The 23,462-nt window shown below is 50.5% G+C and overlaps 2 protein-coding genes across 2 annotated transcripts in view; one reads left to right on the top strand and one right to left on the bottom strand.

Moving 5' to 3' along the window:
- The first annotated feature begins 2 nt into the window (after window positions 1-2).
- Window positions 3-16,205, top strand: TMEM43 (transmembrane protein 43). Its single transcript, XM_090284228.1, has 12 exons — window positions 3-246; window positions 2,476-2,625; window positions 3,509-3,643; window positions 4,279-4,373; window positions 5,217-5,266; window positions 5,545-5,614; window positions 6,491-6,561; window positions 7,560-7,681; window positions 7,948-8,022; window positions 8,584-8,685; window positions 12,144-12,261; window positions 14,683-16,205. The coding sequence occupies exons 1-12, from the start codon at window positions 235-237 to the stop codon at window positions 14,883-14,885; spliced, it is 1,203 nt and encodes a 400-aa protein (XP_090140354.1). The 5' UTR covers window positions 3-234; the 3' UTR covers window positions 14,886-16,205.
- A 1,657-nt stretch (window positions 16,206-17,862) lies between these two features.
- Window positions 17,863-23,462, bottom strand: part of XPC (XPC complex subunit, DNA damage recognition and repair factor) — a 31,764-nt gene continuing 26,164 nt past the window's right edge. The window contains exons 12-16 of the mRNA XM_090284229.1: window positions 21,384-21,518; window positions 21,134-21,303; window positions 20,492-20,585; window positions 19,860-19,949; window positions 17,863-18,833 (exon numbers count right to left, since the gene is read on the bottom strand). Coding sequence (XP_090140355.1) covers window positions 18,624-18,833; window positions 19,860-19,949; window positions 20,492-20,585; window positions 21,134-21,303; window positions 21,384-21,518 — 699 coding nt within the window. The 3' untranslated portion in view covers window positions 17,863-18,623. The remainder of the gene's footprint in view (window positions 18,834-19,859; window positions 19,950-20,491; window positions 20,586-21,133; window positions 21,304-21,383; window positions 21,519-23,462) is intronic.

Here is a 23,462-nt window from a genome sequence, read left to right as displayed (position 1 = left end):
CGTGTAGAAAGCACGTAACTCCGGACTACATTTTCCAGAAGGTCTTGCGGTGCAGTTGAACAGAAAAGCTGGAGACAACGGGGAGTTAACATTGCAGCACGTCCTTTCTGGTTCTGGGTAACGCGGGTTTTCGCAACTCTTGGGCAGACAAGTGGCCCCTGCACTCCGCACTTTGGTCGTAAACACCTCTCCTACCTGAGCAGAGCGAGACGGGTCGGCGAGCGGGGTACCACCATGGCTGCGAATGTGAGTATGTTCTGGTCTGGCGGGCCACACCCAGGCTTCCCCAAATCTCGGGGCCTTCTTTTCCCCTCGGGGCCTCCTAGGTCCATTTTGCTTGTCTGACCCTGGTCGGTGTGGCTGCCCCCTACTTCCCTCTGCATGCTGTGTCTATCAGCAGCTAATCCGTCTGTTTATTTGTCATTTTGTCCGTATTCCTTGGTCCACTTCATCCTCTGGTCGCTAATGTGGGGAGAGGGAGATTCAGGAGGTGTTGGCTCCGGCCATTGGGATCTACTTGTGCGCGGCACCTCCCGGCAGCCCCTCCGTGCGTTCCCAGTTACCGCCTAAGCCCTTGGAGTTTTCAAATTTGTGGAGCTGGACGGAACCTCAGAGAGGGGGGCCACGTGGGAAGGGCGGGAAGCCGATACCGCCCAAGTGGAGCTGTCCAGCCAGGGACAGACAGGGCTGTCTGGACAGGCAGTGAGCTCCCCGCCCTGGGTGGGTATGTAAACCGAGACTATGATGCTGCAAAGGGGCGCAGGCTTGGTTGGGAGCGGAGGAGTTAGATGACTGTGAGAGGGAGCATTTTCCTGCTGCCGGGCTTCTGCTCCTCATGGAGTGGATTCAGTTAGAGAGGTCCTGACTGAAGGTGATTTCTTTCAAAAGGCTGCTGGCCTCTTCTCCCTGCAGCCAGCCTTGCTCAGGAACCTTTCTACTTAAGCTTATACTCATTCAGCATACTCAGTGGCCCTTTCCACCAGGGTGCTGTATTTGGGAGAAGCTAGTGACTCACCACTCCCCTCTATGAGAGTGCTTCTGGAGCCAGCTGGGGAGCCCTGCCAGCTCCAGGCACTCCCGCCCTACCTCCTGCTCTGGTGGAGTGCCCTATCCACTGTCTCCTGTCCTGTTACACCCTCTTCCCAGGCCCCTTCTCTGTCTCAAAGAGTCCTCTCTGCCTCCCACACCCTTTGAGAGGCACTAGTGCACTCTGCCCTGGGTTACAGTTCTGCTGGAGGCATAATAGCCTTGAATGCCGCACCTAGAAAAGCCTCAGAGGTGGCCCTTAAGACCCAGGGTCTGCCAGGGGAGAGGGTAGTCAGGAGAGACTGGCTTGCTCCCAGAGGGGGACCCTGTCTGCTCCCCCTTCCCCCACTATATTTTAAAGATAGGGAATTTCCCCAGCAGAGGAAAGTGCTTGCCCAGGTCTCACAGCCAGCTTGGCAGGTTACATCATGGGAGTCAGGGAGACCTGGGGGCAGATCCACTTTCCTCCTCCCTGTAGTTTTGTGGCCCTGATCTCTAGAGGGGTGGGTTACTGGGAGGTTTAAGAGAGAGTGTGCTTTCAACAGTGCCTGGTGTATAGTGGGTACTTAATACATGAAAAAAATCTTCACATTTAACTTGGCTGGCCCATATGATAGGCAGAGGCCATCTTGGGCATGTTGGGAACTGACCTTTACCAAGGAATGCAGATGAATTTGGGTAACCTCTCTTGGCACGTCTTTGTTGATTCATCTAGTAGCCTGGTGTGTGTTTAAGGAAGGAGCTGCCAAGCCCTGGTGGGGGGAGCAGAGAGGTGACAGAATTCTTAATCAATGTAACCACTGCTGTCACAGGTACTACTTACTATCTTCATTTTATAAATGAGTAAACAGGACCAGAGAGGTAGAGCAACTTATTCAGGGTTTCACAGCAAGCAATTTTCAGGGTCTATGTGTTGACCTGTTTTCATCTCTCCTTACTTTTGAGCCCAGAGTGCTGAGACTTGGAGGGTATGTGTCAAGATACATAAAGGTATTCAACACCCTTTATGTAGCCAACATCAAGATGGCCTTGAAGGGAAGGATGAAATGCTCAGGAGGGTGCCCCCCGAGGGTAGGGGAGGTGGAAGGGTGGGTAGTGGGGAATGGACAGAAGAAGTCTACATCTAGTTTACTGGGAATTTGGTTCAGAATGTGGACTGGGTGTGTCATGTTACTACCCACCCTACTAACAAATAGTTGTTAATTCTGGGAGGTGGACAGAGGGAAATATTGGCAGGAAAGGGAAACAGAAACTTTCTGGGGTGATAAACATGTTCAGTATCTTGATCAGGATGTTGGTCAAATGGGATATACATTTGTCAAAACCCATCAAATTGTACACTTAATATCTGTGCATTTTTACCATATATAATTAAAATAAAAACTGAGTATAAATAGTGAAATTTAATTTATTTAAAGAAAACTAATTTTTATTCTTTTTTTCCCCCAGTATTCTAATACGAGTAACAGAAGAGAACATGTCAAAATTACAACTGATCCCCAGCCAGGCTTCCTAGAGCGGCTGAGCGAGACCTCGGGTGGAATGTTTGTGGGGCTCATGACCTTCCTACTCTCCTTCTACTTAATTTTTACCAATGAGGTAAAATGTTCAGGGGCCCACAGTGCAGAGTGAGGGTCCCTGTAGTGTCAGGGAGCAAAGGTGGTGAATCCAGAGGCTGGATTTAAAAAGGGTCTAGATTTTACAAAATAGAGAGGAGAATGCTTAATTAATCAGAATTCTTTCTGTTGTGACCACCCCCCCTCCATTCACCCCCACACACAACAACCAAGATAAGTGGGAAGGGAGTGGATAGGTTAACACACCTGAAATCCTGGGAGTGGCACCAGCTTCAGGCATGGTTGGACCCAGGCAGTCATGCGGGGTCTCCAGGAATCTCCATTTTCCCATCTCTCGCCTGTGTTTCTCTATTGTGGGTATTTTTTTGGCAGACTCTTCCTTTGTGGTGGCAAAGGAATTCCAGGATCATACCCAATCAATCAGCTTAGCAACCACAGAGAACAAAGGAACCATCTTCTATACGAATTTAGCAACGGTTGCTGAGTCCTGGCTTGTCTCTTAGTCCTCTCTCTGAATCAGTCCCTGGGGCCGGTGGAAACATGTTCTGATTGGCTAGGCCTGGGTCACATGATTTGGACCAAAGTACTGGTTGGCCCATGTAAACCACATGGACTGAGAGTAGGGAAGGGGAGAAAACAGAGGAAAATGGGGGAACAGGGCACAGGGCAGGCAAAACACCAGCCAGCTCCAATATGGGGGGGGGGGGGGGAGCAGGGGGGAGAGGTCTGCCTGGGAAAGCAGGAATCCTGGGTTCCAGTTCCAGCGCTGCCACTTGCTAGACTTCAGTCTTCCAGCCGTAAAATGGGAAGATCAGTCTCAGTGCTCTCTGAGGCCCATGCTGCCCTGAGACACTATATCAGGCTATGCCTGACTTGCTGAAATCCTCACTACCCTTTGCTCACAGGGCCGCGCATTGAAGACAGCGACCTCCCTGGCTGAGGGGCTCTCACTTGTGGTGTCCCCCGACAGTATCCACACTGTGGCTCCTGAGAATGAGGGGAGGCTGGTGCACATCATTGGGGCGCTGCGGACGTCCAAGGTACACTTGGCGATGGTTGCTGACCCACTGGAGGCTTGGGACACATCACCAGATAGTGTTTGGTTGAGGATTTTGAAAGCCTGGACCTAGGAGGTGGACACACATGGGTGTGATGACGGTCTCCACCACTCAGAAGCTGTGTGGACGCATCACTTTGGCATCTCAACATCTTCATGGGGAGGATAACTGTAACAAATTGGGGGGCCAGTTCTGAAGATTTGGTGGGATTAAGTAGCTAACGACAGGCATAGTGCATGGCACATGACGTGAGCTTTACAAGTAGGTGCTATAATGAGTATGATTAGCATGTGTGTCTAGTACAAGGCTACAGAGGTACTCTGTTGGACCTTTCCTGTCTGAGGACCACATGTGGTGTCGTTGGCACCATGCCATTGGGCAGTGCAGCCTCAGCCTGTTCTGTGAGGCTCATGTCATAGGCGTTGGGTGTTTAGAACTTGGGACAAGCAGCTTCACTCGATTCTCCCACATGAAGTGGCCACAGAGTTCTCCACCCTGTCCCTGTCCTCTGTACCTGCTTCTGTTCTAGTCCAGCTTCCCCTGAGCCGGGCATTCTGGGCTGGTGTAGAACTTGTCCTTTATTTGTTTATTTTTGGTTTGTTTGATTCTTTTTGAAGCTCTTGTCTGACCCAAACTATGGGGTCCACATTCCAGCTGTGAAGCTGCGGCGGCACGTGGAGATGTACCAGTGGATAGAAACCGAGGAGTCCAGGTGAGGTACCAGAGAATGAGAATCAGCTGGGGGCAGAGGAGCTGCAGTGTTCGGATACAGTGCAGGTGGCTTTCATTTCAACGCTACTGAAATTTAAAGTATAAAATCTTACTGTCAGACAAATGTCGAATAATCCTGAAGTTATTAGCAAATGATCTTTTGTTTGAAGGTGGCAGAAATCCAATGCAGAATGGCCCAAAGAAAGGGGGATTGATTAGCTCCCTTATCTGAAAAGTTCCAGAGGTGCCTGACTTTAAGACACTACTGGTTCCAGGCCACAAACAGTTTTTTTCCCATGTGTTAATTCTATCTTCTCTCCCGTGAATGGACAGAAGTGGCCTCCAGGTTTATATCCTGCCAATTCTAACAGAAGTCCTAGGGAGGCTCTCATTGGCCAGGGTAGGGTCACCCAGAGCTAGGGGTGGGGTCAGCCCCACTTGAGCCACATGGATTATGAATTGAGGGGTGGGGAGGTGGCTGGGGGAGCCAGGGCAGCTCAGCCCAGAGAAGGGCAGCTCCAGAGGGTCTCCATGAGGCTGTCCTGGAACAGAGGGTGCAGCCAGACCTGTGAGCCCAGGGGCCAGGTCTGTGACCCTTGTTATAAGCCAAGGGGAGTCACATTTCAGCTCCAGATGAGAAAGCAGTTTTCTCGTCGGGGCCGTCAAGGGCTGGAGCTGGGTGTCTCCCAGGGAGTAAGCACCCTGTCTGGCTGGTGCAGACAAGGCCTGCTCCATTTGGACAGTTGGATGAGGAGCCCCAAGTTGCTTCCAGCTGGGACTGCTTTGAGATAGGACTGCCTCAGGAGTGATGGGCTGACTCTGGGCTGCTGTGCTTTCCCTGCAGGGAGTATACTGAGGACGGGCAGGTGAAAACAGAGAGGAGGTACTCCTACAGTGAGTATGGGCCCCCTATGCACAAGGGCCACGCCCCAGACCTGTGGGTAGATGCTGGGCACATCCCTGCAGTGGGGAAGGGCACAGAACCAGGCATTGGGATCCCTGAGTGCTGGTCCTCAGAGCCCTGCTCTCCCGTCCATCCAGCGAGGCTCCAGGACCTGCCCTTCAGCCCTGGAGTGGTCGTGGGCTTGGATAAGAGGACGAGGGGCCAGTAAGCCCTGGACATGTGACCACTCTTATCATGGTTGCTGGGTTGTTCCCTTTTCTCACAACAGACCCTGAATGGAGGTCAGAAATCATCAACAGCAGAAACTTCGACCGAGAAATTGGCCACAAAAATCCTAGGTGAGTGCTGGGCCCCAGGCCTGAGTACATCCTTGGCTGCCACTGACATGTCTCCAGCCCCAGCTTCCTCATCTGGGTAATGGGATTGAGCTACTTCTGCTTCATGAGTTGATTCAGGTGTTGGCTCTGTGGGCCACACTGTGGTCCATGATGACCAGCCTCTCCCTGGCACAAGTCTGGATGCTGGGTGGGCAGCTCCTGTGTGGGACACCAGGAACAGAGGCAAGATCCAAGCTACCCTCAGTTGAGTCATGAATATAAAGCCTGGATTGAGTGCCTGAAGGGATTTGTATGTTCAGTACCAGAGAAGCATTTGTTAACAGGTAGCCATGGGGGAAGGAGGACAATCGGAAAGGACTTTCAGCAGTCAGCAGCAGGTATTTGATCTTGGCCTGTGCAGGATTTGGGCAGAGGGAGGCTAACTCAGGGACGTGGGGCTGGAGCAGGCCTAGTGCTGGAGCACACCTGGAGTGTATGCTGCCTGCAGCTGTGGCGGGGGTTGCTATGCCAGGGAGAGCCTTGAATGTGCACAGTAGGCTTGGATACTGCCTGGGACTGGGAAGGGTCGATGAGGGTGTCAAGTCCACGGAAGGTCCATCTGACAACTGAGGGTGCAGTGGGACAGGCTGGTAGGGGTCTGGGCAAGAGGGTATGAAGCTCTGGGGATAGGAGGCTGAATGAGGGTATGCCATCCAGGGAGGATGGACTGAGCGTTCAGGGAATGGAGTTGCTAGTAAAGACAAGCTGTCTGCAGTGCCTGGGCTGGTTTGGACTTGTAGGATCCCCCTGGGTAGGGACCCTGCTAAGCACAACCCGAAGGAACCCAGCCAACTCCCAGCTGGTGCCTTGCTTCACAGCTTCCTCTCTCCCCTACAGTGCGATGGCAGTGGAGTCATTCACAGCAACAGCCCCCTTTGTCCAAATTGGCAGATTTTTCCTCTCGGCAGGTAAGATTCTGGCCCCTTCAGGTGAGCAATTGCTAACCCAGAGGCTTTGTGCTTCCATTTAGCCACTTCCCAGGAGCTGGTGCGTCTAGTACTCAGTCTTTACCTGGATAAAGGGGCCCTGCTTCCCTCAGCATGGGATCAGCCAGCACCTTTCCAAGGACCATGTTTTGGGCTGGGGCCAAAAGGAAGGCAAATCTTTAGGAGATGGAGACTCATGTAGAGCACCCCCGCCCTGGTCAGATTCCTCTGACACCTGGATTATTCCAGAGAATGACTGCTGGTACCTGTTCTGACCAGACAAAGCCAAGAGCCCTTCTTCAAGCAACTCTTGAGCCAGTTGTAGAGACAAGGCTTTTCCTGGGGGCTCCACTGCTGAGCCCCATATGGCGTCTAGTCTGTGCCAGGTAGTAGTAGGTTCATCACCCCCCACCCCAAGTTATTCCAAACACAGGATTTCAAGGGACAGTGCAATATCACCAGCCACAGGAACTCCTAGCACTCTGTCCCTGAGCTTGACTAAGGAAGGTGGGAGAGAAGACACTGAGGACCCAGATAGCCAAGGTGAGGGAGTAGAGGCCGGTGATCCAGAGCTTGGCCTGTCTGCCATCTGCTCTGTTGCTCAGCTAGTGCGTGCTGTGCCAGTCAGCCCTGGCCTCAAGTGGTCTCCATGCAGCATGAGAGCCAGGCTTGGACACGGACAACCAGACCCAAGGCAGAGTGGGTACAGGGCTAAGACTATTCCCAGAGCTATGGTCACTGACTGGATGGAGATGTGACAGGGAAGGCTTCCTGGAGGAGATGGAGACTAAAATGGGGCTGGCAGAGGAGCCGCTGTGGAAGAGCACTTCGGTGGGGCCCCGGGGTGATGGTGAGCCTGAGGAGGTAGCTGCTCAGGGCTGTGTGAGGGTGTGGTGGGAAGGCTGTCAGGCTGAGGGGTTTGCAGATTAGGGGTTTCTCAAAGTGCCCACCATTGTCTCTAACCATCCTGTTTCTCTTAGGCCTCATTGACAAAGTCGACAACTTCAAGCCACTGAGCCTGTCCAAGCTGGAGGACCCGCACGTGGACATCATTCGCCGGGGAGACTATTTCTACCATAGTGAAAACCCCAAGTATCCAGAGGTGCAGAGGGGCTTGGGCAGTTCAGAGAGCAAAGATCAGGCCCCTCAGAGTACCATCCCGCACCATACACAACAGTCAAATTCTGGCGGGAGACTCTAAATCAGTTCTCTGAAACCAACAGCTGCACTTGACCAGATGAAATTGGAGGGGAGGGGCATCCTAGGTGATAGAACCACTTGGGTGATGGGCAAAGCTGTGGAGGTGGGAAAAGCGGGTGAGCTGACTGTTCCTGGCCTCACTCACCCCACTTCTCTTCTACCCCCCAGGTTGGAGACCTGCGAGTTTCCTTTTCCTATGCAGGGCTGAGCAGCGATGACCCTGACCTGGGCCCAGCTCACGTGGTAATGGAGCGTTACCAGGGTAGACTGAGGCAGGGCTTCCTAATCTTCCTGGGCATGAACACAGTGGACAGTGCTGTGAATGTTGCTTTGCACCCTCCCCCTAGGAACTGTGTTCATGTGCTTGTATTCAGTTAGGCATGCCTTTGAGCAGCATGAGACATCTGTCTCCTGAAGCATCCATGGGTATCAGTTGACCCCAAGTTAAGAACTGCAGTTCTAAGGGACCTCATAATGATGGCCAATGAGAGCTCTTCCACCCACATGTAACCCTTTCTCCACTGGCCCCCACTTTTTGCTCTGCGTACTTGCTCTCACATTCCTGACCCTGTCACATACAGTTCCACCCCCAGCCCTGACCCTGCTCTGTGCAGGGTCCTTCATGAGCTTCAAATGAAGCAACTTAGTATGAGCTCCAGGAGCTGCTGTACCCCAGGAGTGAGAGGCTCAGAGATGACAGTGGTCTCCTCACTCACTTCCCTAGCAGGCGCACACGGCAGATGGGTGTTGGGACTGGGCAAGCTGGTCATCCCCTCAGCTCTAACACTTAAGTTCTCTGACCAGGTCACTGTGATTGCCCGGCAGCGAGGTGACCAGCTAGTCCCATATTCCACCAAGTCTGGGGACACTTTGCTTCTCCTGCACCATGGGGACTTCTCACCAGAGGTGAGTTGCCAACTTCTGTGATGGAGGGACTGGTGTCTCCCTCCCTGGCACTTTCCTTCAGTGATTATTTAATAAGCACCTGCTACTAGCGGTCATAGCCAGTGCTATGAGGCAGGAAAAAGATATAGGAGTAAGCAGCTCCCTGTGTGCCAGACTGTGCTGGGCACAACAGTGGGCAAAACCGACTCCTTCACAGGCTTCCAGTCTTGTGGGGGAGAGAGACTCATTAGTAAACCAAGGGCACACAGCCCTGGCTGGCGTGGCTCAGTGGACTGAGCGCCGGCCTGTGAACCAAAGGATCGCCAGTTTGATTCCCAGTCAGGACACATGCCTGGGTTGTGGGCTAGGTCCCCAGTTGGGGGCGTGCGAGAGGCATGTTTCTCTCCCTCTTTCTCCCTCCCTTGCCCTTTTTCTAAAAATAAATAATTAATTAAAAAACAAAACAAGAGCACCTTGTGCTGAGTGTTGTGAAGGAGACAGATGCTCTGAGATAAAGAGGCATAACAATAGGAAATCTGCTTTGACAGTGGTCAAAGTAACATTTCTGCTGAGTGCCAAGTGAAGAGAGGGGAGTCAGTGCTGAAAGCAGTCCAGGCAGGTCAGAGTTCACCCTGCTGGGGGCATTAGAAGTGTCCCTGTGGACACTGCCCCGAGAGACAGGTCAGGGGGAGCAAGGCTGCTGAGTGGGCATGGCCCCTTGTGAGGGGTGCTACTTTAAGAGCATTAGTGGGGCAGTGAAGGCATTTCAGCAGAGTCCCAGGGACCTGGTGAGGGCAGGCACCCCTGTTCCCATCTGTAGGAGGAAGAGGGTCATGTGTCACCTGAATTTCAAGGAGAAGTACAAAGGTGTACCAATTAGTTCCATTGCATGCCTTAAGTTAGCCAATCTTCTCTAGGCAGGAAATCCTTGAACAGAAAGATACGACTTTTACATTGTTGATTAACACAGTATCACTTGCGGTACACTTTGGGCTTGCTTTGAATAGGATTGTTGGGGTTTGCATCCAGAAGCGTTTGAAAGGGTAAGGGCAGCAGGCAGGTGTCAGGGCTTGGCTGGGACCCTTTTGACCCTATTCTTAGGCCTTCAGCTGTCATCCCTCTCACGTTAGCCCCCAGCCCCAGTGTGTTGCATGGGCCCAGCCTTCTCTAGCCAGGACTAGGGTGTGGTTGGCCTGCAGCCCAGAAGCCTGGTTACCAAGCTCAGGGTGCGGCTACACTGTCCCAGCTGGGCAGGGTATTATTAGTCACCCTTTCCTCTACCAGCTCTCAGGGCTGCCTGGGGAGTTCCTAAACTTAGGAGACCCTGTCCAGGCCTTTCCCTGTCTTCCAGAGCTCCAACCCAGTCCCCAGGCTTCCTCCTCCTCCAGGTAGAGGCCCAGGTCTCAGAGCTGTCCCCCAGGAGAGGAGTGTCGGTGCTCATGGCTTGGTTAACTCCCCAGGAGAGAAGGCTCTGATACTGCAGATGGGCAGGAGCCTTCTGATCACCCTGGGCCTCTAGCTTTGGGCCTGGGGTCTCTGTCAAGTGGGGAGAGAAGGCTCGGAGCCAAGGAGCAGCCCAGGGCCCTGAGAAACACAAACTCTGCGAGCTGGGAGGTCCAGATTTCAATCCTGGGGACAGAAGAGTGCAGTGTGGACAAGCAGGGACACTGGAGATGGCCCCAGCTCAAGCCCTGCTCTGCCTTCTGCTGGCTACTGGACCTTGAGCCAGTTGATTACCTTCTCAACCTGTTGCCCCTCTCTGTAAAATGGAAATTTAAAACAAAAGATTATTGCAATGATCCCTACCTTACTTGGTTGTGAAGATGATCCATTCAACACATTTTTATTGAGCACAAGGGATGTAGGGACGAAACAGACATGATCCCTGACCTCAAGCTTATAGCTTAGTTAACTGCTTGGGGTAAGACCCAGGTATGTTACTTATCCTCTCAGAGCCTCAGTTTCCTTATCTGTGAAATGAAGGTAAGTGTGCCTACATCATCAAGTTATTTTGAGGATTAAATAATACTTGTAAAGCACTTAGGACTGTGACTCATAAATAGTAAACAATAAGTGTTAGTTTTCATATTATTATTACCATATATGATAATAAGATAGGTTCTCTGAAAAAATGGCCTTCAAGCCAAGACTGGAAGAATGTGTAGGAGCTCGCCAGACATGATTGAGCAAACATGCTTTCAGCACAGCACCTACATGTGCAAAGCCCCAAGGCAGGAGGATAGTTGACTTGGTCCCTAACAGGCAGCCATGGCGCTGGGGCACAGCTGGCAGGGTCTTGGCAGGTTGCTGCATGGAGGTGGTGGCGGTGGCAGAAGCAGGGAGGCCAGTGGGGAGGAGGCCACCGCAGGGGGGTGGTGGTGGTGGTGAGAGGTTTGAGGAAATGGGGACCCAGTGTTGACAGGACTTGCTGATGACCTGGATGGGAGATGGTGAAGGGAGGAACAAGCTGAGTTTGACAGCCAGGTTTTGGCTTGTGCAGGTGGGTGGTACCATGTGCTGAGATGGAGACGATAAAGAGGAACAGGTTGGGGTGGAAGCTCCAGTGTCCACTGTTGGATGTGCCAAGACATGAAGTGGAACTGTCACATAGGTGGGGGGAGCCACAGGATGAGGCCCAGAAAGGTGCCACGGCTGCAGCCTGAGAGAGGCACTGAAATACAGATGGGTTTCCTGGGGAGAGTGTAGACTGAAGTGGCTACAGAATTTCAGCATTCAGAGGATAGTAAGAGGGAAGGAATGGCCCCAGAAAGTGAGAAGTAGCAGCTTGAGAAGTAGGAGGGAAACCAGGAGAGTAGTCCCAGATGCCACGAACAGTGTCTAAGATTAAGTCAGATGCCAGACCCGAAGCACTTCCTGTAGCACCTGGCAGGCACACTCAAACTTCCCTCCTGTGATGTATGTTGATAAATGGTCCTAGACAGGTACTGCTGTAATACAAGGGAGGGTCAAGTTCATTCCAAATGAGATGTCAAGCAAAGGACTTTTTTTTTTTTTTAAATCCTCACCCGAGGACATTTTTTCATTGCTTTTAGAGAGAGGAAGGGGGACAGAGAGTAAGAGAGAAACATCGGGGATCAAACCCACAACCTGGGTATGCACCCTGACTGGGAATCAAACCCATGATCTTTTGGTCTCCGGGATGATGCTCCAACCAACTGATCCACACCAGCCAGGGCAAGATGTTGGGCTAAGAACTCTTGAAGGAGGTGGGCTGTGATCTGCGGAGGGCCCATACCTTCCACAAAGATCTGTGTGCACACCTTGCTCTTCTGCTAGGTTGGGGAAGTACTTACATCTGGGTAGGAGATGTGCCCTTATCTTCCTCTGGTCTGTTCAGAAATGGACAGTGTCTGCTGCATTGGCGTGGTCCCCTCAGCCCCCTGGCCTGCCAACTGCATAGGCTGGTGACCCACTCAGACATGAGATATAATACCCTATTACCCCGCCTTCTCCTGCAGGAGGTGTTTCTTAGAGAACAGAAGAGCAATTCCATGAAGACATGGGGCCTGCGCGCTGCCGGCTGGATGGCCATGTTTATGGGTCTCAACCTCATGATGCGGATCATCTATACTCTGGGTAGGTGAGAAGAGATGGGGTGGGGGAGCCTCGCCCGCCCTCCTGTAGTGCCTGTGCTTCCTCCATGCTTCTCATACCGTCACCTGTCAGCCTTTCTGTCCTGATGGTATGTTCCTTGGGGCAGGGACTGGGCATTTGGTCCATCTCTGAGTTCCCACTCCATAGCTTTGAGATGAATGAGCAAAGGCAGGCAAGCACAGGAGGCAGGGAGCTTTCAGGGGGTGAGGGCAGAGTGGATGCCGATCCCGGGAGGCTGGTCTAACCTCTGAGGTCTGGGGACCTGGCTCTACTTTGTCCACTCACTTGCTCATTCCTTCCTCCCTTCATTCCACAACGGAATAGCCATGGTGAGGAGGCTGCCCAGCCTTTGCAGTGAGCCGGACCTGAAGTCTGTAGGTCAGAACTCTGAAGCCTTGGGCCATCCTCTTTCCTGTCCCAGCTTCAGTACCTCACACCTAATTTGTAGTTTTATGAAATAGTTGGTAAATAGGAAACACTAAAAATTGTTATACTTCATCTCCCCCCACTCCCCCAAAACTGGGCTTGATTGGGCTAGCCAGCAATTCTGGGGAACGAGGTAGAGTTGGCTGGCTGTTCCCCTGGCCTGAGGCTGGCACCAGTGAGCCTAGTGGTTGCCCAAGTGACCTAGCCTGGCTCAGGACCGAGCGCCAAGGCTGATTGAGTAAGGACTGAGTCTAGACTGTTGCAATGGAGGTTGGGGCTTCAGAGGACTTTCCATTTGAGCCTTTACCCCAGTGTGTCCTTACCCAGTCAGGTGATTCTGTCAGCCTTCTCTGGGATCCAACAGAAACCTCTCCCCCACTTACCCATTCCAGTGGGGGAGAGGTCTGGCTGCATATATCCCAGACTGTCAGAGCTGGGAGGGCCACCTGCTTCATCTTATGGATAGGAAAACAGGTGCAGGGAGGGGAAGGACACCTCTCCGAGGCTGTCTTTGAGCAGCTGAACTGTGCTCACAAAGGCAGCTGCTTCTTGGGCACCATTCAGTAGATCCGAATTTTAACAGAATCCTCCATCTTTTTCCTCTGCACTAAGCCCATCGTGGTTGTGTGATCTGGACGGGCCAGGCCATCTTCCCTCTCTGACTCAGTTGCCCCATTGCCAAGATGAGGAGGCTGGAGTGTATCTCAGGGGGCCCTTGAACCTCTGACTGCCTGTGATGCTCTGATTCTCTCCTTATCTGGAATGCTGACCTTCCAGACTCAGAATAGACTTCAGAGCATGGAGCGATCCAAAGTGCAGGTGGAGTGATTCAGGAACCTGCAATGCAAAAGCATTCATTCAGTGAGAACTTACCGAGCGCCTGGTGTGTGTGAGACATTGCTCTAAGCCCTGCAGACCACATGATGAATAGGACAGACAAGGCCTATCTTTTCAAGGCTTAGAGCAGTGGCTTAGATAAGCTCAGGCTCTGGGCTTAAGTCCTGCGTTTAAGTCCTGGCTCTCGCACTTTCTAGCTATAGGACTTTGGGCAAGTTGAACTCCCTGGGCCTGAGTGACCTTGTGGGCAAAATGAGGTGAAGAATAGTACCAGCTTTACAGAGGGTGGGCCTGAGGGTTTAATGAGATGGTACATAGTGCCTGGCACATGGTCAGTGCTCAAAAACATGAATTATTATGATGAAGTAGGGTGCTTGCTAACAGAGTAGACAAAGATGAGCTATGAGGGGGCCTGCAGGGTCCTGTAGCCATGGCAGGGCACCTGGGCTTACTTTGCAAACCCAGTGGCACCAGACCACTGGGCCTCCTGGGAACTGAGATTCCCCCAGTGGACAGCAGCCATGGTATGCCAGCCTGAAGAGGCTGGACAGGTCAAGGACAGAGTAACTCCAGATGGATTCAGCTGGATCCTAGACTTCATCATATTGGGCCAGTAGCCTGTGAGATCCTTGAGGTGGGGGCTGGCCGAGGCTAACTGGTTTCCCTCTGTTCCTGCAGAGCTGGGTATGTATATAATTGTAACAACCTGCTGCCTGAATGAACACTTCCAGGAATGGTCGAGCGGCCCAAATAGACCCTAGAAGGGTCTGCCCATCTCCTTTGCTGAGTGTACAGCAAATCATAATTGCCACTGTTCTAGTTGATTGTCTTTATATTGGCCTCAGACTGATTTCACCACACAGTTTAAACTTTACAAAGCACTAGTGCGTGCCTTCTCCCCTGGAGCAGTGCACAGTGGGGGACTCAGTGCAGTCACACAGCTCAGGAGCGAGGGTTCCTCCTCTTTGGGATCTTACAGCCCTCACTGGCAGGGTATTCGCCTTGCACCACTGACCCTCTGCTCCCCTTCCTCACCTGACAGCAAGGGCCCATCCTCACCTAGAGGAGGGAACCATCTGGTGACTTGAGACATAGAGCATAGTGTCCTCAGAAGCCTCACCGCCTTTTTCTTTCCCACAGTGGACTGGTTTCCTGTCTTCCGAGACCTGGTCAACATTGGCCTGAAGGCCTTTGCTTTCTGCATGGCCACCTCGCTGACCCTGCTGACTGTGGCTGCTGGTTGGCTCTTTTACCGGCCCCTGTGGGCCCTCTTCCTCGGCTGCCTGGCCCTGGTGCCCATCATCATCGCTCGGACTCGGGTGCCAGCCAAAAAGCTTGAGTGAAACAGGCCAGGCACCCACTCAGCATCCACATGTGCTTCAGGATCCAGGTTACCCCCCACTTCTCTGACCCTGCTCCACATCAGATCATGAGTCCACATTGGTTTTGGATTCCGCACCTGCTCCGCTCTTCAAGGAGCCAGACTTGGCGGCGTGCACTTACGTCGGGTTTGGTGTTCATCTGTTAACGTCTCTTCACCCCTCTTCTTGGCAGTCAACAGCTTCAGTAGGCAGAAGGCAGCTCCTGTCTGGCAGCATGACACGTGTTCTCCCACTTGTTTCCCCATCTTCTGTAGGGACTGTGTGGCTGGTTCGCATGCTTCATTTAGCTCATCTCTGCAGGTGTCAAGGTGACACGCAGACCTGCTACCTTACTCCTTACTGCCTCTCATCCTTGGAGATGAATCCCAGGGTTCTGCCACAGCCACTAGCCACACCCTTGCTGCTGAAGAGCCGCCTTTACCAGCTGTCTCCTCAGTTCTGGATCACCAAGAGAATAAGCCCATGTCCTGCAAGCTAGTTTGTGGAGAGAACCTGATTCGGTACTTCAAAAAGAAAATCCACTGGAGATGTCATGAGGGAAAGTGGACATTTGTTGAGCTTTGCACTCTTTTTGTGGTTTGGCAGAACCCTTTCAGTGTACAGGATCTCCAAAGGCCCTGAGTTTTCATTGCCTCACTTCGTGTGTACTTGTCTACCCTAAGGGGAAGTTGTTTGAAATAAGGTTTAAAAAGCAAAACAGAAAGCCTCATGAATGACTAACACTTCAGGCTGTTACAGAAAAAAAAAGACACCCTTTAACCTATCAGTTGAAGTTAATTCAGATCACAGAAGTGTTAATGGGGGTGTGACTTACGTGGTTTAAAAAAAAAAAGTTACCGCTGTCAGTGTTCTGGGTCACTGGGAAGCTTTAAGGTGCTTCTGAAACAAATGTTAGCAAAAGGATTTTTCCCTCTAGGAGTTGGGGAATCTACAGCGTAAAGCCTTTCCTTTCATCCTCTGGCATGAGACACTACCTATGTACTTGAAGATAGTTTTGAATTTTTAGTCAACCATTAAAGGAAAAGGTTAGGAAAAAGAGTGGGGAAAGGTTGGAAGCTTTATTAGCCTACACTCCTTCACAGTGACCCCCCACTCAAGACTTAGAGGCCTCGGGCCTGCTGTGGATTTGAATGCTCTTCTGGCCTCGTTCCTTTCACCATGAGAGTACATCTGACCTTAGCAGCCAGGCCTCCAGTGGCTGCTTCTGTGATTCATTTTATCTGTTAAGTATCCATCCACCCTTTTGCTCCTCAAAAATAAAGTCTACCCACACTTAATTCACATATTTTGTAAGTTTCCCAATTACTTTCACATCCTTTGAAAGACAAAAGTATGTGGTAACCTTTATGTCCTGATTCTTTGTATTTTATCTTTTCACTATTTGGAAATTGTTCTGCCTTGCTGGGAGTGGCTGCTTTAGCAAAGAAGTATTTGGTAGTTGAATGAGGGGTCAGAACTTCTGAAAATAGTGATCTAATAATCTCTCCTGTTGTCCTGGTATATATCTGTCGCAACTGAGATTCTTCATGGGAAAGACAGCAGCCCCCAGAGATGACGTATCTGTGTTTAAGGACTGAGATCACTGCTCTTCATCACGGGCAGTTTCAATGAATAAATCCTCAAAGGATGCTTTTGGAAAACAGTGTAACTAGATGATGGCTACATACAAAAGCCTTGGGCTTTGGTCTGTGTAATTTTTCCTAGCACAGACTTTAAATTAGTGCCAATTTCAGGTGTTCTTTAAAAGCAAAATGTTAAGAAATATTTGACGCCTTTGAAAAATCATGAAATTTGTATTACCTATTTTTGATAGAAAATAAAAATAAATTTCTAAATATCTTTTATAGGACCATGTCATTATCCCTTTCAGTTTTGTATTCTTTCTGAAATTTCTATTTTAAAGAATTCAACTGTAAAAGTTAGTAAAAACTATAAATTTTAGACTCAGTTCTCAGTTGTTTTTAGTGGTTAAAATAGATTTTTTTTAAAAAGGACAGCTCAATATTTCTAGCCCTTAGAATAAGTACCGAAGCCGCCTTTCTTTTGGATGGATACAAAGTGACTCACACCTCACCCACCTTCAGAATGTGCTACAAGACAGACGTGGGATGGAGCCACAGTCCAACATCGTGTGACAGCATTGTTGGCTTCGGGTAGGCACAGACCTGAATTCCAACCCCAAGTCGGCCACTAATTAGCTGTGTGATGCTAGGAAAAGCAATGCTCTCTGAGCCTGTTTCCTCATCAGTAAAATGAAGACAATGCAATTCTACTCCCACAAGTCTGCTGTGAGGACTAACTAGGAGAAAGCCCATGAAATGCCAAACACGCGTGATACAGTAACTTCATTCCTTTTGCCTCCTTCTGAAGTAATGGACTGCTGCCAATCGTCCACTCTGAAGTTAGCAATTTGAATAGTTTTGTTTAAGATTTGAAGCAGGTGAGTGATAACTTTCCAAAACCTATTCTTATATTTCTCAAAACCAAGTATTTTATTTGACTTCCATAATGCCTAAGGAGCTGATATCTGCCTGAAAAATAAGTTATTTCTGCAGAGACAGGATGATGTTCAACTGAATGCCCAGAAAACAAGTTGCTCACCTCTAGAATGGCTCTGGTGAGGAAGTGTGAGGCTGTGCAGTTTCCATGGCAACCCGTTTGTTTCTCAACAAGTGCCTTCCAGCTAGGCTTTGTGCATGAGTCATGCCCCAAGTGTTTTGTTTCCCTTAGATAAAACAGATTCAAATTTTTAATGGCTCCTGTCAAAGATGAAATAATATCTTCTTGCTTAAACAGAGAAGAAAAAAAAAACTCCATGTGTGTAATAATTCCCAGCCTACATGAAAACAAAATCTTTAATGTAGTCTTGACATGCGTACAAATCAGTCATTGTGTTTTCTTAGCTGATGTAAAATCCGAAAGAGAATGTAGAGCTGAGTCTTTTTAGATAAATGCTTTATTTTTTTTTCTCAAAATGTTATTTCTCCTGAATATCTATAGTGCATAGAGCTTTGTAAAATTTACCCAGTAATGAATATTCTATTTTAACAATGATCCACTTTTACTCATATTTCTTTAGAGCTCTGCCTTTTTGATCTTCCTGATTTTGACTTTTTAGTTTAGTCTTCTGTCATCATGAAGCTTTGAAAAGTGGGTCCCAACAATACCACAATCGGAGATAAACCTGTGCTCCCCATACTGTAGAGGCAGCAGTAGGCAGTATTAGTAAACCTGACTGAGGGAAAACGAGCAGCCTGCAGAGAGGGTCCGAAGTCTGCAAGACAGGCTAGGGCACAAGTGTCCGACAGATGAAGTTATCTGCCTGGACAACAGGACTGATGCATTCCTAATGTTCCAGCTTCTGAAAATTTCCCAGTGGTTTCTATAAAAAAACTCACTCTAATTACCAAAAATGGGAAGAACCAAGTCTAGGTGCAGGGGGATCTCCAGGGAAGTGTTCTGTAGCTCAAGGCATAGGGTGTGGGAACAAAAAGCTTTGAAGGCCCTGTGGTGAGTGATTCTGACAAGGGCTGGGGCCAGACCAGACCGGCAGCACCACCTCCTTTTGACCCTCTGTCACTTGGATCCTTGTCTGCCTGTTTGCCTTCTCAGAGGAAACATTGCCACCCGCAGGCCTGGGCATCCCCCGCAGCATGCGTGCGGCCCGTGGGGCAGAGCCTATCACGAGGTGGCCACGCATCATAACCTCTCAAATGGGAATAGATGGGAAGCTGCCGCCTTTTCCCTTTTGGTTTTCTTAGGGCACTTTGCTTTCTGCTCTTCCTTAGCCTCTCGGTTTTGGGGCCAGGAAGCAGCCAGGATCCTGGCCGTTTCTGCTTGAGAGCTGGTTCCTTCCTCTTCATCAGAAGACAGTCCACCTTCCGCTGTGTGGGGAGCTACTGCCTCACTCTGGAGAGGTGAGGACAGTGGAGGGAAAACATGGGCCACAGGTCAGTAACCAAAGATAGGAGGAAGCACCATCCTGAGGCAGGAAAGCTCCCAGCAATAGCCTGCCTGGAGCTGTGTGGATCTGGCAGGACAAGGCACTGTGTGGGGTTGGGGAAGAACTAAGACCTGTCTTCCTGTGTCTTCCTCAGACTGGCAACTCATCCAAGGAGGTACCGGTAACTTACGAGCTGAGGGAATGCCAAGATGTCTAGGCAGGAAACTACCGTCAAGGGGTGTACAGTCATATCTAGGAGGCCACTGTGACCAGTGTTTTGCATGCATTACTTAATTTCTAAGCACAAGGCCCAGTGCCCTGAGGTGGCACTTCCGGGCCTGGGCCAGCCAGGGCGGGGAGCTGGACGCAGAAGGTGAAAGGAACCAGGCAGACATGGAGCCAGGTGAAGGGGTCAATGAAGGGATGAGGGAGGAGCATGACAAGAATATTTTTTAAAAGCAAACAGGCAGCAGTTGGGGTCAAAGAGGCGTGGTCACAGCTGCTTCCAGAGCACATTTCTGCTGTCTCTGACCCAGGACTGATCACACTGTGTGTGGGGCCTATATGAAAAATTCCCACCCATGTCCACAGGCTGGTCTGCCAATGGCAGGTGCTACGAGAGTGTTTCTGGTCTAAGGGATGATGGCGGGCACTGGGAACACCAGCAGGCTGAGTGGTGCGTCAAGCACAGGAATACAGGGACTTCCTGTATGGGTTAGCACCACAGTGGGCATGTACTCACTTGGGCAGACGGGCAGAAAAGGGGATGTTGAGGCAGGGCCGGACACTAGAAGCAGCAGCTGAGGCTGACTCTAGGGACACCTTTTCCAACAAAGTAAGGACACAGGGCCTGGGAGACACAGTTCTGTGTCACTCAAAAATAAAGCTGATGGATCTATGACTTGACGTCCAGGTAGAATGTGGACCAGTGATGTCTGAGTCACCCCCTTTTCCCCCCAGGCTTGTCTTCTTTACAAAAGACACACACTGACCTTGTCCCCATAGCGAAGCTTCAGCCTTTCCCTGATGAGCAGGCCTTTAACCAGCAGCTTCCAGTTCTCAACAGCCCGCTTCTCCTTTTTCTGCAGCAAAAATGAAACGGATTAAGGATAAACGTTAAGTACTGCCATTTTCAGGAAAAATATCAAATGGAACCTGTGAACATATATATAAAACATTTTAGGTTAAAAAAAGTTTAACTATACCAAGTCTCAGTTTTTAAATTGGAGGGACTTATAAGAGGCATGAAAGGCATCAAAATCAAAAGTCTCTTTTTGTTTTTGACTCTTGACACTTTTAGGGGAAGAGGTTCTCCACACCTGGACCAGACAATTCTTTTTAACAGGCAGGTGTCAGCAGCAGCGCAGCTGTCCCTGGAGCTGGGATCCTGACAGACAGCTGACAGATAATGCAGGCAGACAGTCTGAGGTGTAGGCGGGACCATTTTATCCAGTGCTGGCTCCCTAGGATGCCTTCCATGCAGTCAGAGAGCCAGAAAGAGCTTCAGAGAGCACGGACTCTCTCCTTTTATAGTTGCTGCAAGTGAGGCACCTGCCGGCCCTGTGTGCTTGCTTTCCCCAGCCGTTCTGCTTTCCCACCTCAAGCCCCCAACCGGGCTGCTCACCTCCTTCTCCTTCTTTTCAATGAGTGCCTGCTCATTTTCCCAGGCGGCCAGGAGCACGTCTCTGTATTCCTCGCAGACTATATACCCGTCAGTTCTGTGGGGATGCAACATGGGTGGTCTTCCTCGAGCCTGATTCCTGCTCTGGCCTCTCCTCCTCCCATTGTGGAGGGCAGCAGGCTGCCCTAAGCTCTGAAGGATTTCCTCTGTCAGCTGGTCCACAATCCTGGCCACAGCTGCTAACAGACACCACTCATGCAGAAGGAAGGCCTGTGGGCACTGGCACTGCCTAAGAGCCGGGATGAGAGCCCCTCCTGGCCCCTACCACATGCAGGATAGAGGTCACCAACCAGGAAGAATGCTGACCCCACTAGGTCACCCCCAGAAAACAGTGTTTTAATCTAACATTATTAGGATGCTGACTTCACTGGTTTTTCTGCCTCTGGATGCAAGCCAGAGTAAAAGTGTCAAAAGTGTAAAAGGTAAAGTGTTAAGGCTCATTTTCCAAGTTTAGAGTAAAACCTGGGAAATAAAGAGCCACTGGGCCTGAACTCCCACCCACCCCACATCAGTTTCCCGCCACCCCCCCCCCACTGTGACCTCCCCACCCCTCCTTCCAGCCGCCATGGAGGGCCCCTCACGCACACAGGATGGGAGTAGCCCTTATGGAAATCAAAGCCGATGATGGCCTGGGCGCAGTCGATGCCCAGCTTACGAGCCACACGGTGCAGGTTGGGCAGATTCAGTTGGACACAGCCAACAGGCATCATGCTGGGCAGGAAGAGGTACACGTTCCCAAATTCATTCCGGGGGACCTGCAGAAGGTAGCATGCCAGGTCTGGTCAGCTGCAGAATAAAGCAGCCTGGTCCTGACCCCGCCGAGCGCTGCCCTTACCTTTCCGTCCACAGCCACAGGTGGCTGGTACTCCTCTGTCTGCCACCTGCCGAACAGGCCCAGGTCACTTTCGTCCTGCAGCCGGGGCTCAGCAAGGCGGGCTCTCCGGGCCCGGTTGGAATAGCCTTTCACCATCTACACCAGAGGGTACAGACAGTTTACAACAAAGGCTACCGCTTTCTGAGTGCTTACTGTGCAGTACAGGAGGCACCGCGCTCAGTGCTCTGCACCTGTTACAAAATGAACAACAGACACACCTGAGATGGGTGTGCTTTTTATCCCCTGTATGAGTACCAGTGCTATTACCACTAGTACCACCAGCTACCGTCTACTGTGCTCACCGTCCCAGGCACTGTTTTCAGTGCTCTCTATGTAGTTAGTATTTTGAGATCACGGAAAGTCACAGGTAACTGAAATAGCAAAAAGCAAAACCACATATGGGGGGTAGGGGTGGGATTATTATACTTTGTTCTATACTTTCATCACTGAAAGGGAAACTGAAACTCGGAAATGATGTCACTTAAGATCCCATGGCCAGGTGAGTGACAGGGCCAGGGTTTAACTCCAGAAAACTAACTGTGCCATGCACCCTGGCAGTATGGAAACCCGAGCACACTCCCCTATGGCTGTTTATGGCCAACACCAAAACTTCCTCTGGGGCGTGAAGAGGTGAAAGGAGTGGTGAACTGGCAAGGCAGAAAAGGCTGTGTAACTTCTACATGGAGGAGTGGCACTGGTGTGAGCTAAGGATTGGCTCCTGGGCCTGGGCTGCCTCTAGCGCAGGCATTGGCAAACCTTTTCTGTGAAGGGTCACATACAGCCTCTGTTGCATATTCTTTATCTCTCTTTTTAAAATCCATTTAAAAATATAAAAACCATTCTGAGACTAGGGGCCGCATGAAAACAAGACCCAGGCTGGATGTGCCCAGCGAGCTGCAGGCTGCCGAACGCTGTCCTAGTGGCCATTTCTGTCACGGTCACTGGGCACACCACCTGTCACCCTTGTGGGGCTCAGTCCCCTTCTGAGGAAGCCATTCATTCAGTGCTGTTAAGATCCAAAGAGCATCTACTACAGACCACACCATGACACCAGTTGTTAGGGGCAGTCTTTGTTTTTAAGGAGCACAGGCTCCTCTGGGCAGACAGAGATTACAAGTCAGTGTGAAAAGTACAGTGTAAAATGGGGTCCAGAGGCAGCACCCCCGAGAAGGGAGAGGTTAAGACAGGCTGTTCAGAACAGGCCCCATCTCAGCTGAGTCTGAACGGGTGAAGGAGTGACTGGTCAAATAAAAAGGGCTGGGGAGGAAGGTGTTTGGGACCGCGAGTATCTGGGGACTGCAGAAGTTCTGGCACGCAGGAAGACATGTGGCTGGAGAGGAGGCGGGCACCAGAGTACCACAGGTTTGGTGCCACATGAAAGATGTGGGACTCTTAAGTGCGGTGAAGATGGGCGTCACATGCAGCTCTGTGTTTCAGAAAGATCCCATGAGGGCGATATTGGAAGTGAAGAAGGGCTGCAGGTGGCTGTGATCCAAACAAGAGAAGATAAGGCAGGAGCTGGAGCTGCGACAGCAGGTTTCAGAACAAGAGGAGGACTTGAGATCTGGGACTGTGCTAGAACTACATTAATATGGTAGCCACCAGACATCTGAAGGGTGCCCAACAGCAAATGAGATGTACTGAAAGTAGGATGCAACACTAGATTTCAAAGCCTTAATAAGAAAAAAGAGTAAAATAGCTTAACATTCCAAAATACTATATGCTGAAAATGACAATATTTAAAATATATTTGAAAATATTTTAAAATGTTAAAATTCTACCTGTTTCTTTTAAGTTTTTAATGTGGCTACTAAAAACTTTAAATTTGTGGCTCACATTGTACCTCAATCAGACAGTGCCATTCCAGAACGAAGAGACTGGTTATTTGATAAGAAGCATAAAATAAAGGTGAAGGCCTATGGGAAACCCCAGCGGTCCTCCAGGTCCAAGCAGGCAGCATAATGCACTCAAGCCTGCTTTTGCCAGTGACCCGCTCCCAATGCCTGCAGCCCCTTCCCACCAAACTGAGGCCTCTCTACT

Source organism: Furipterus horrens, unplaced genomic scaffold (genome assembly GCF_987537825.1).
Source record: "Furipterus horrens unplaced genomic scaffold, mFurHor1.1.pri manual_scaffold_7, whole genome shotgun sequence".
In the NCBI taxonomy this organism is placed as follows: domain Eukaryota; kingdom Metazoa; phylum Chordata; class Mammalia; order Chiroptera; family Furipteridae; genus Furipterus; species Furipterus horrens.
Note: the sequence above shows the minus strand (reverse complement) of the source record. Positions and strands in the feature narration are given on the sequence as shown.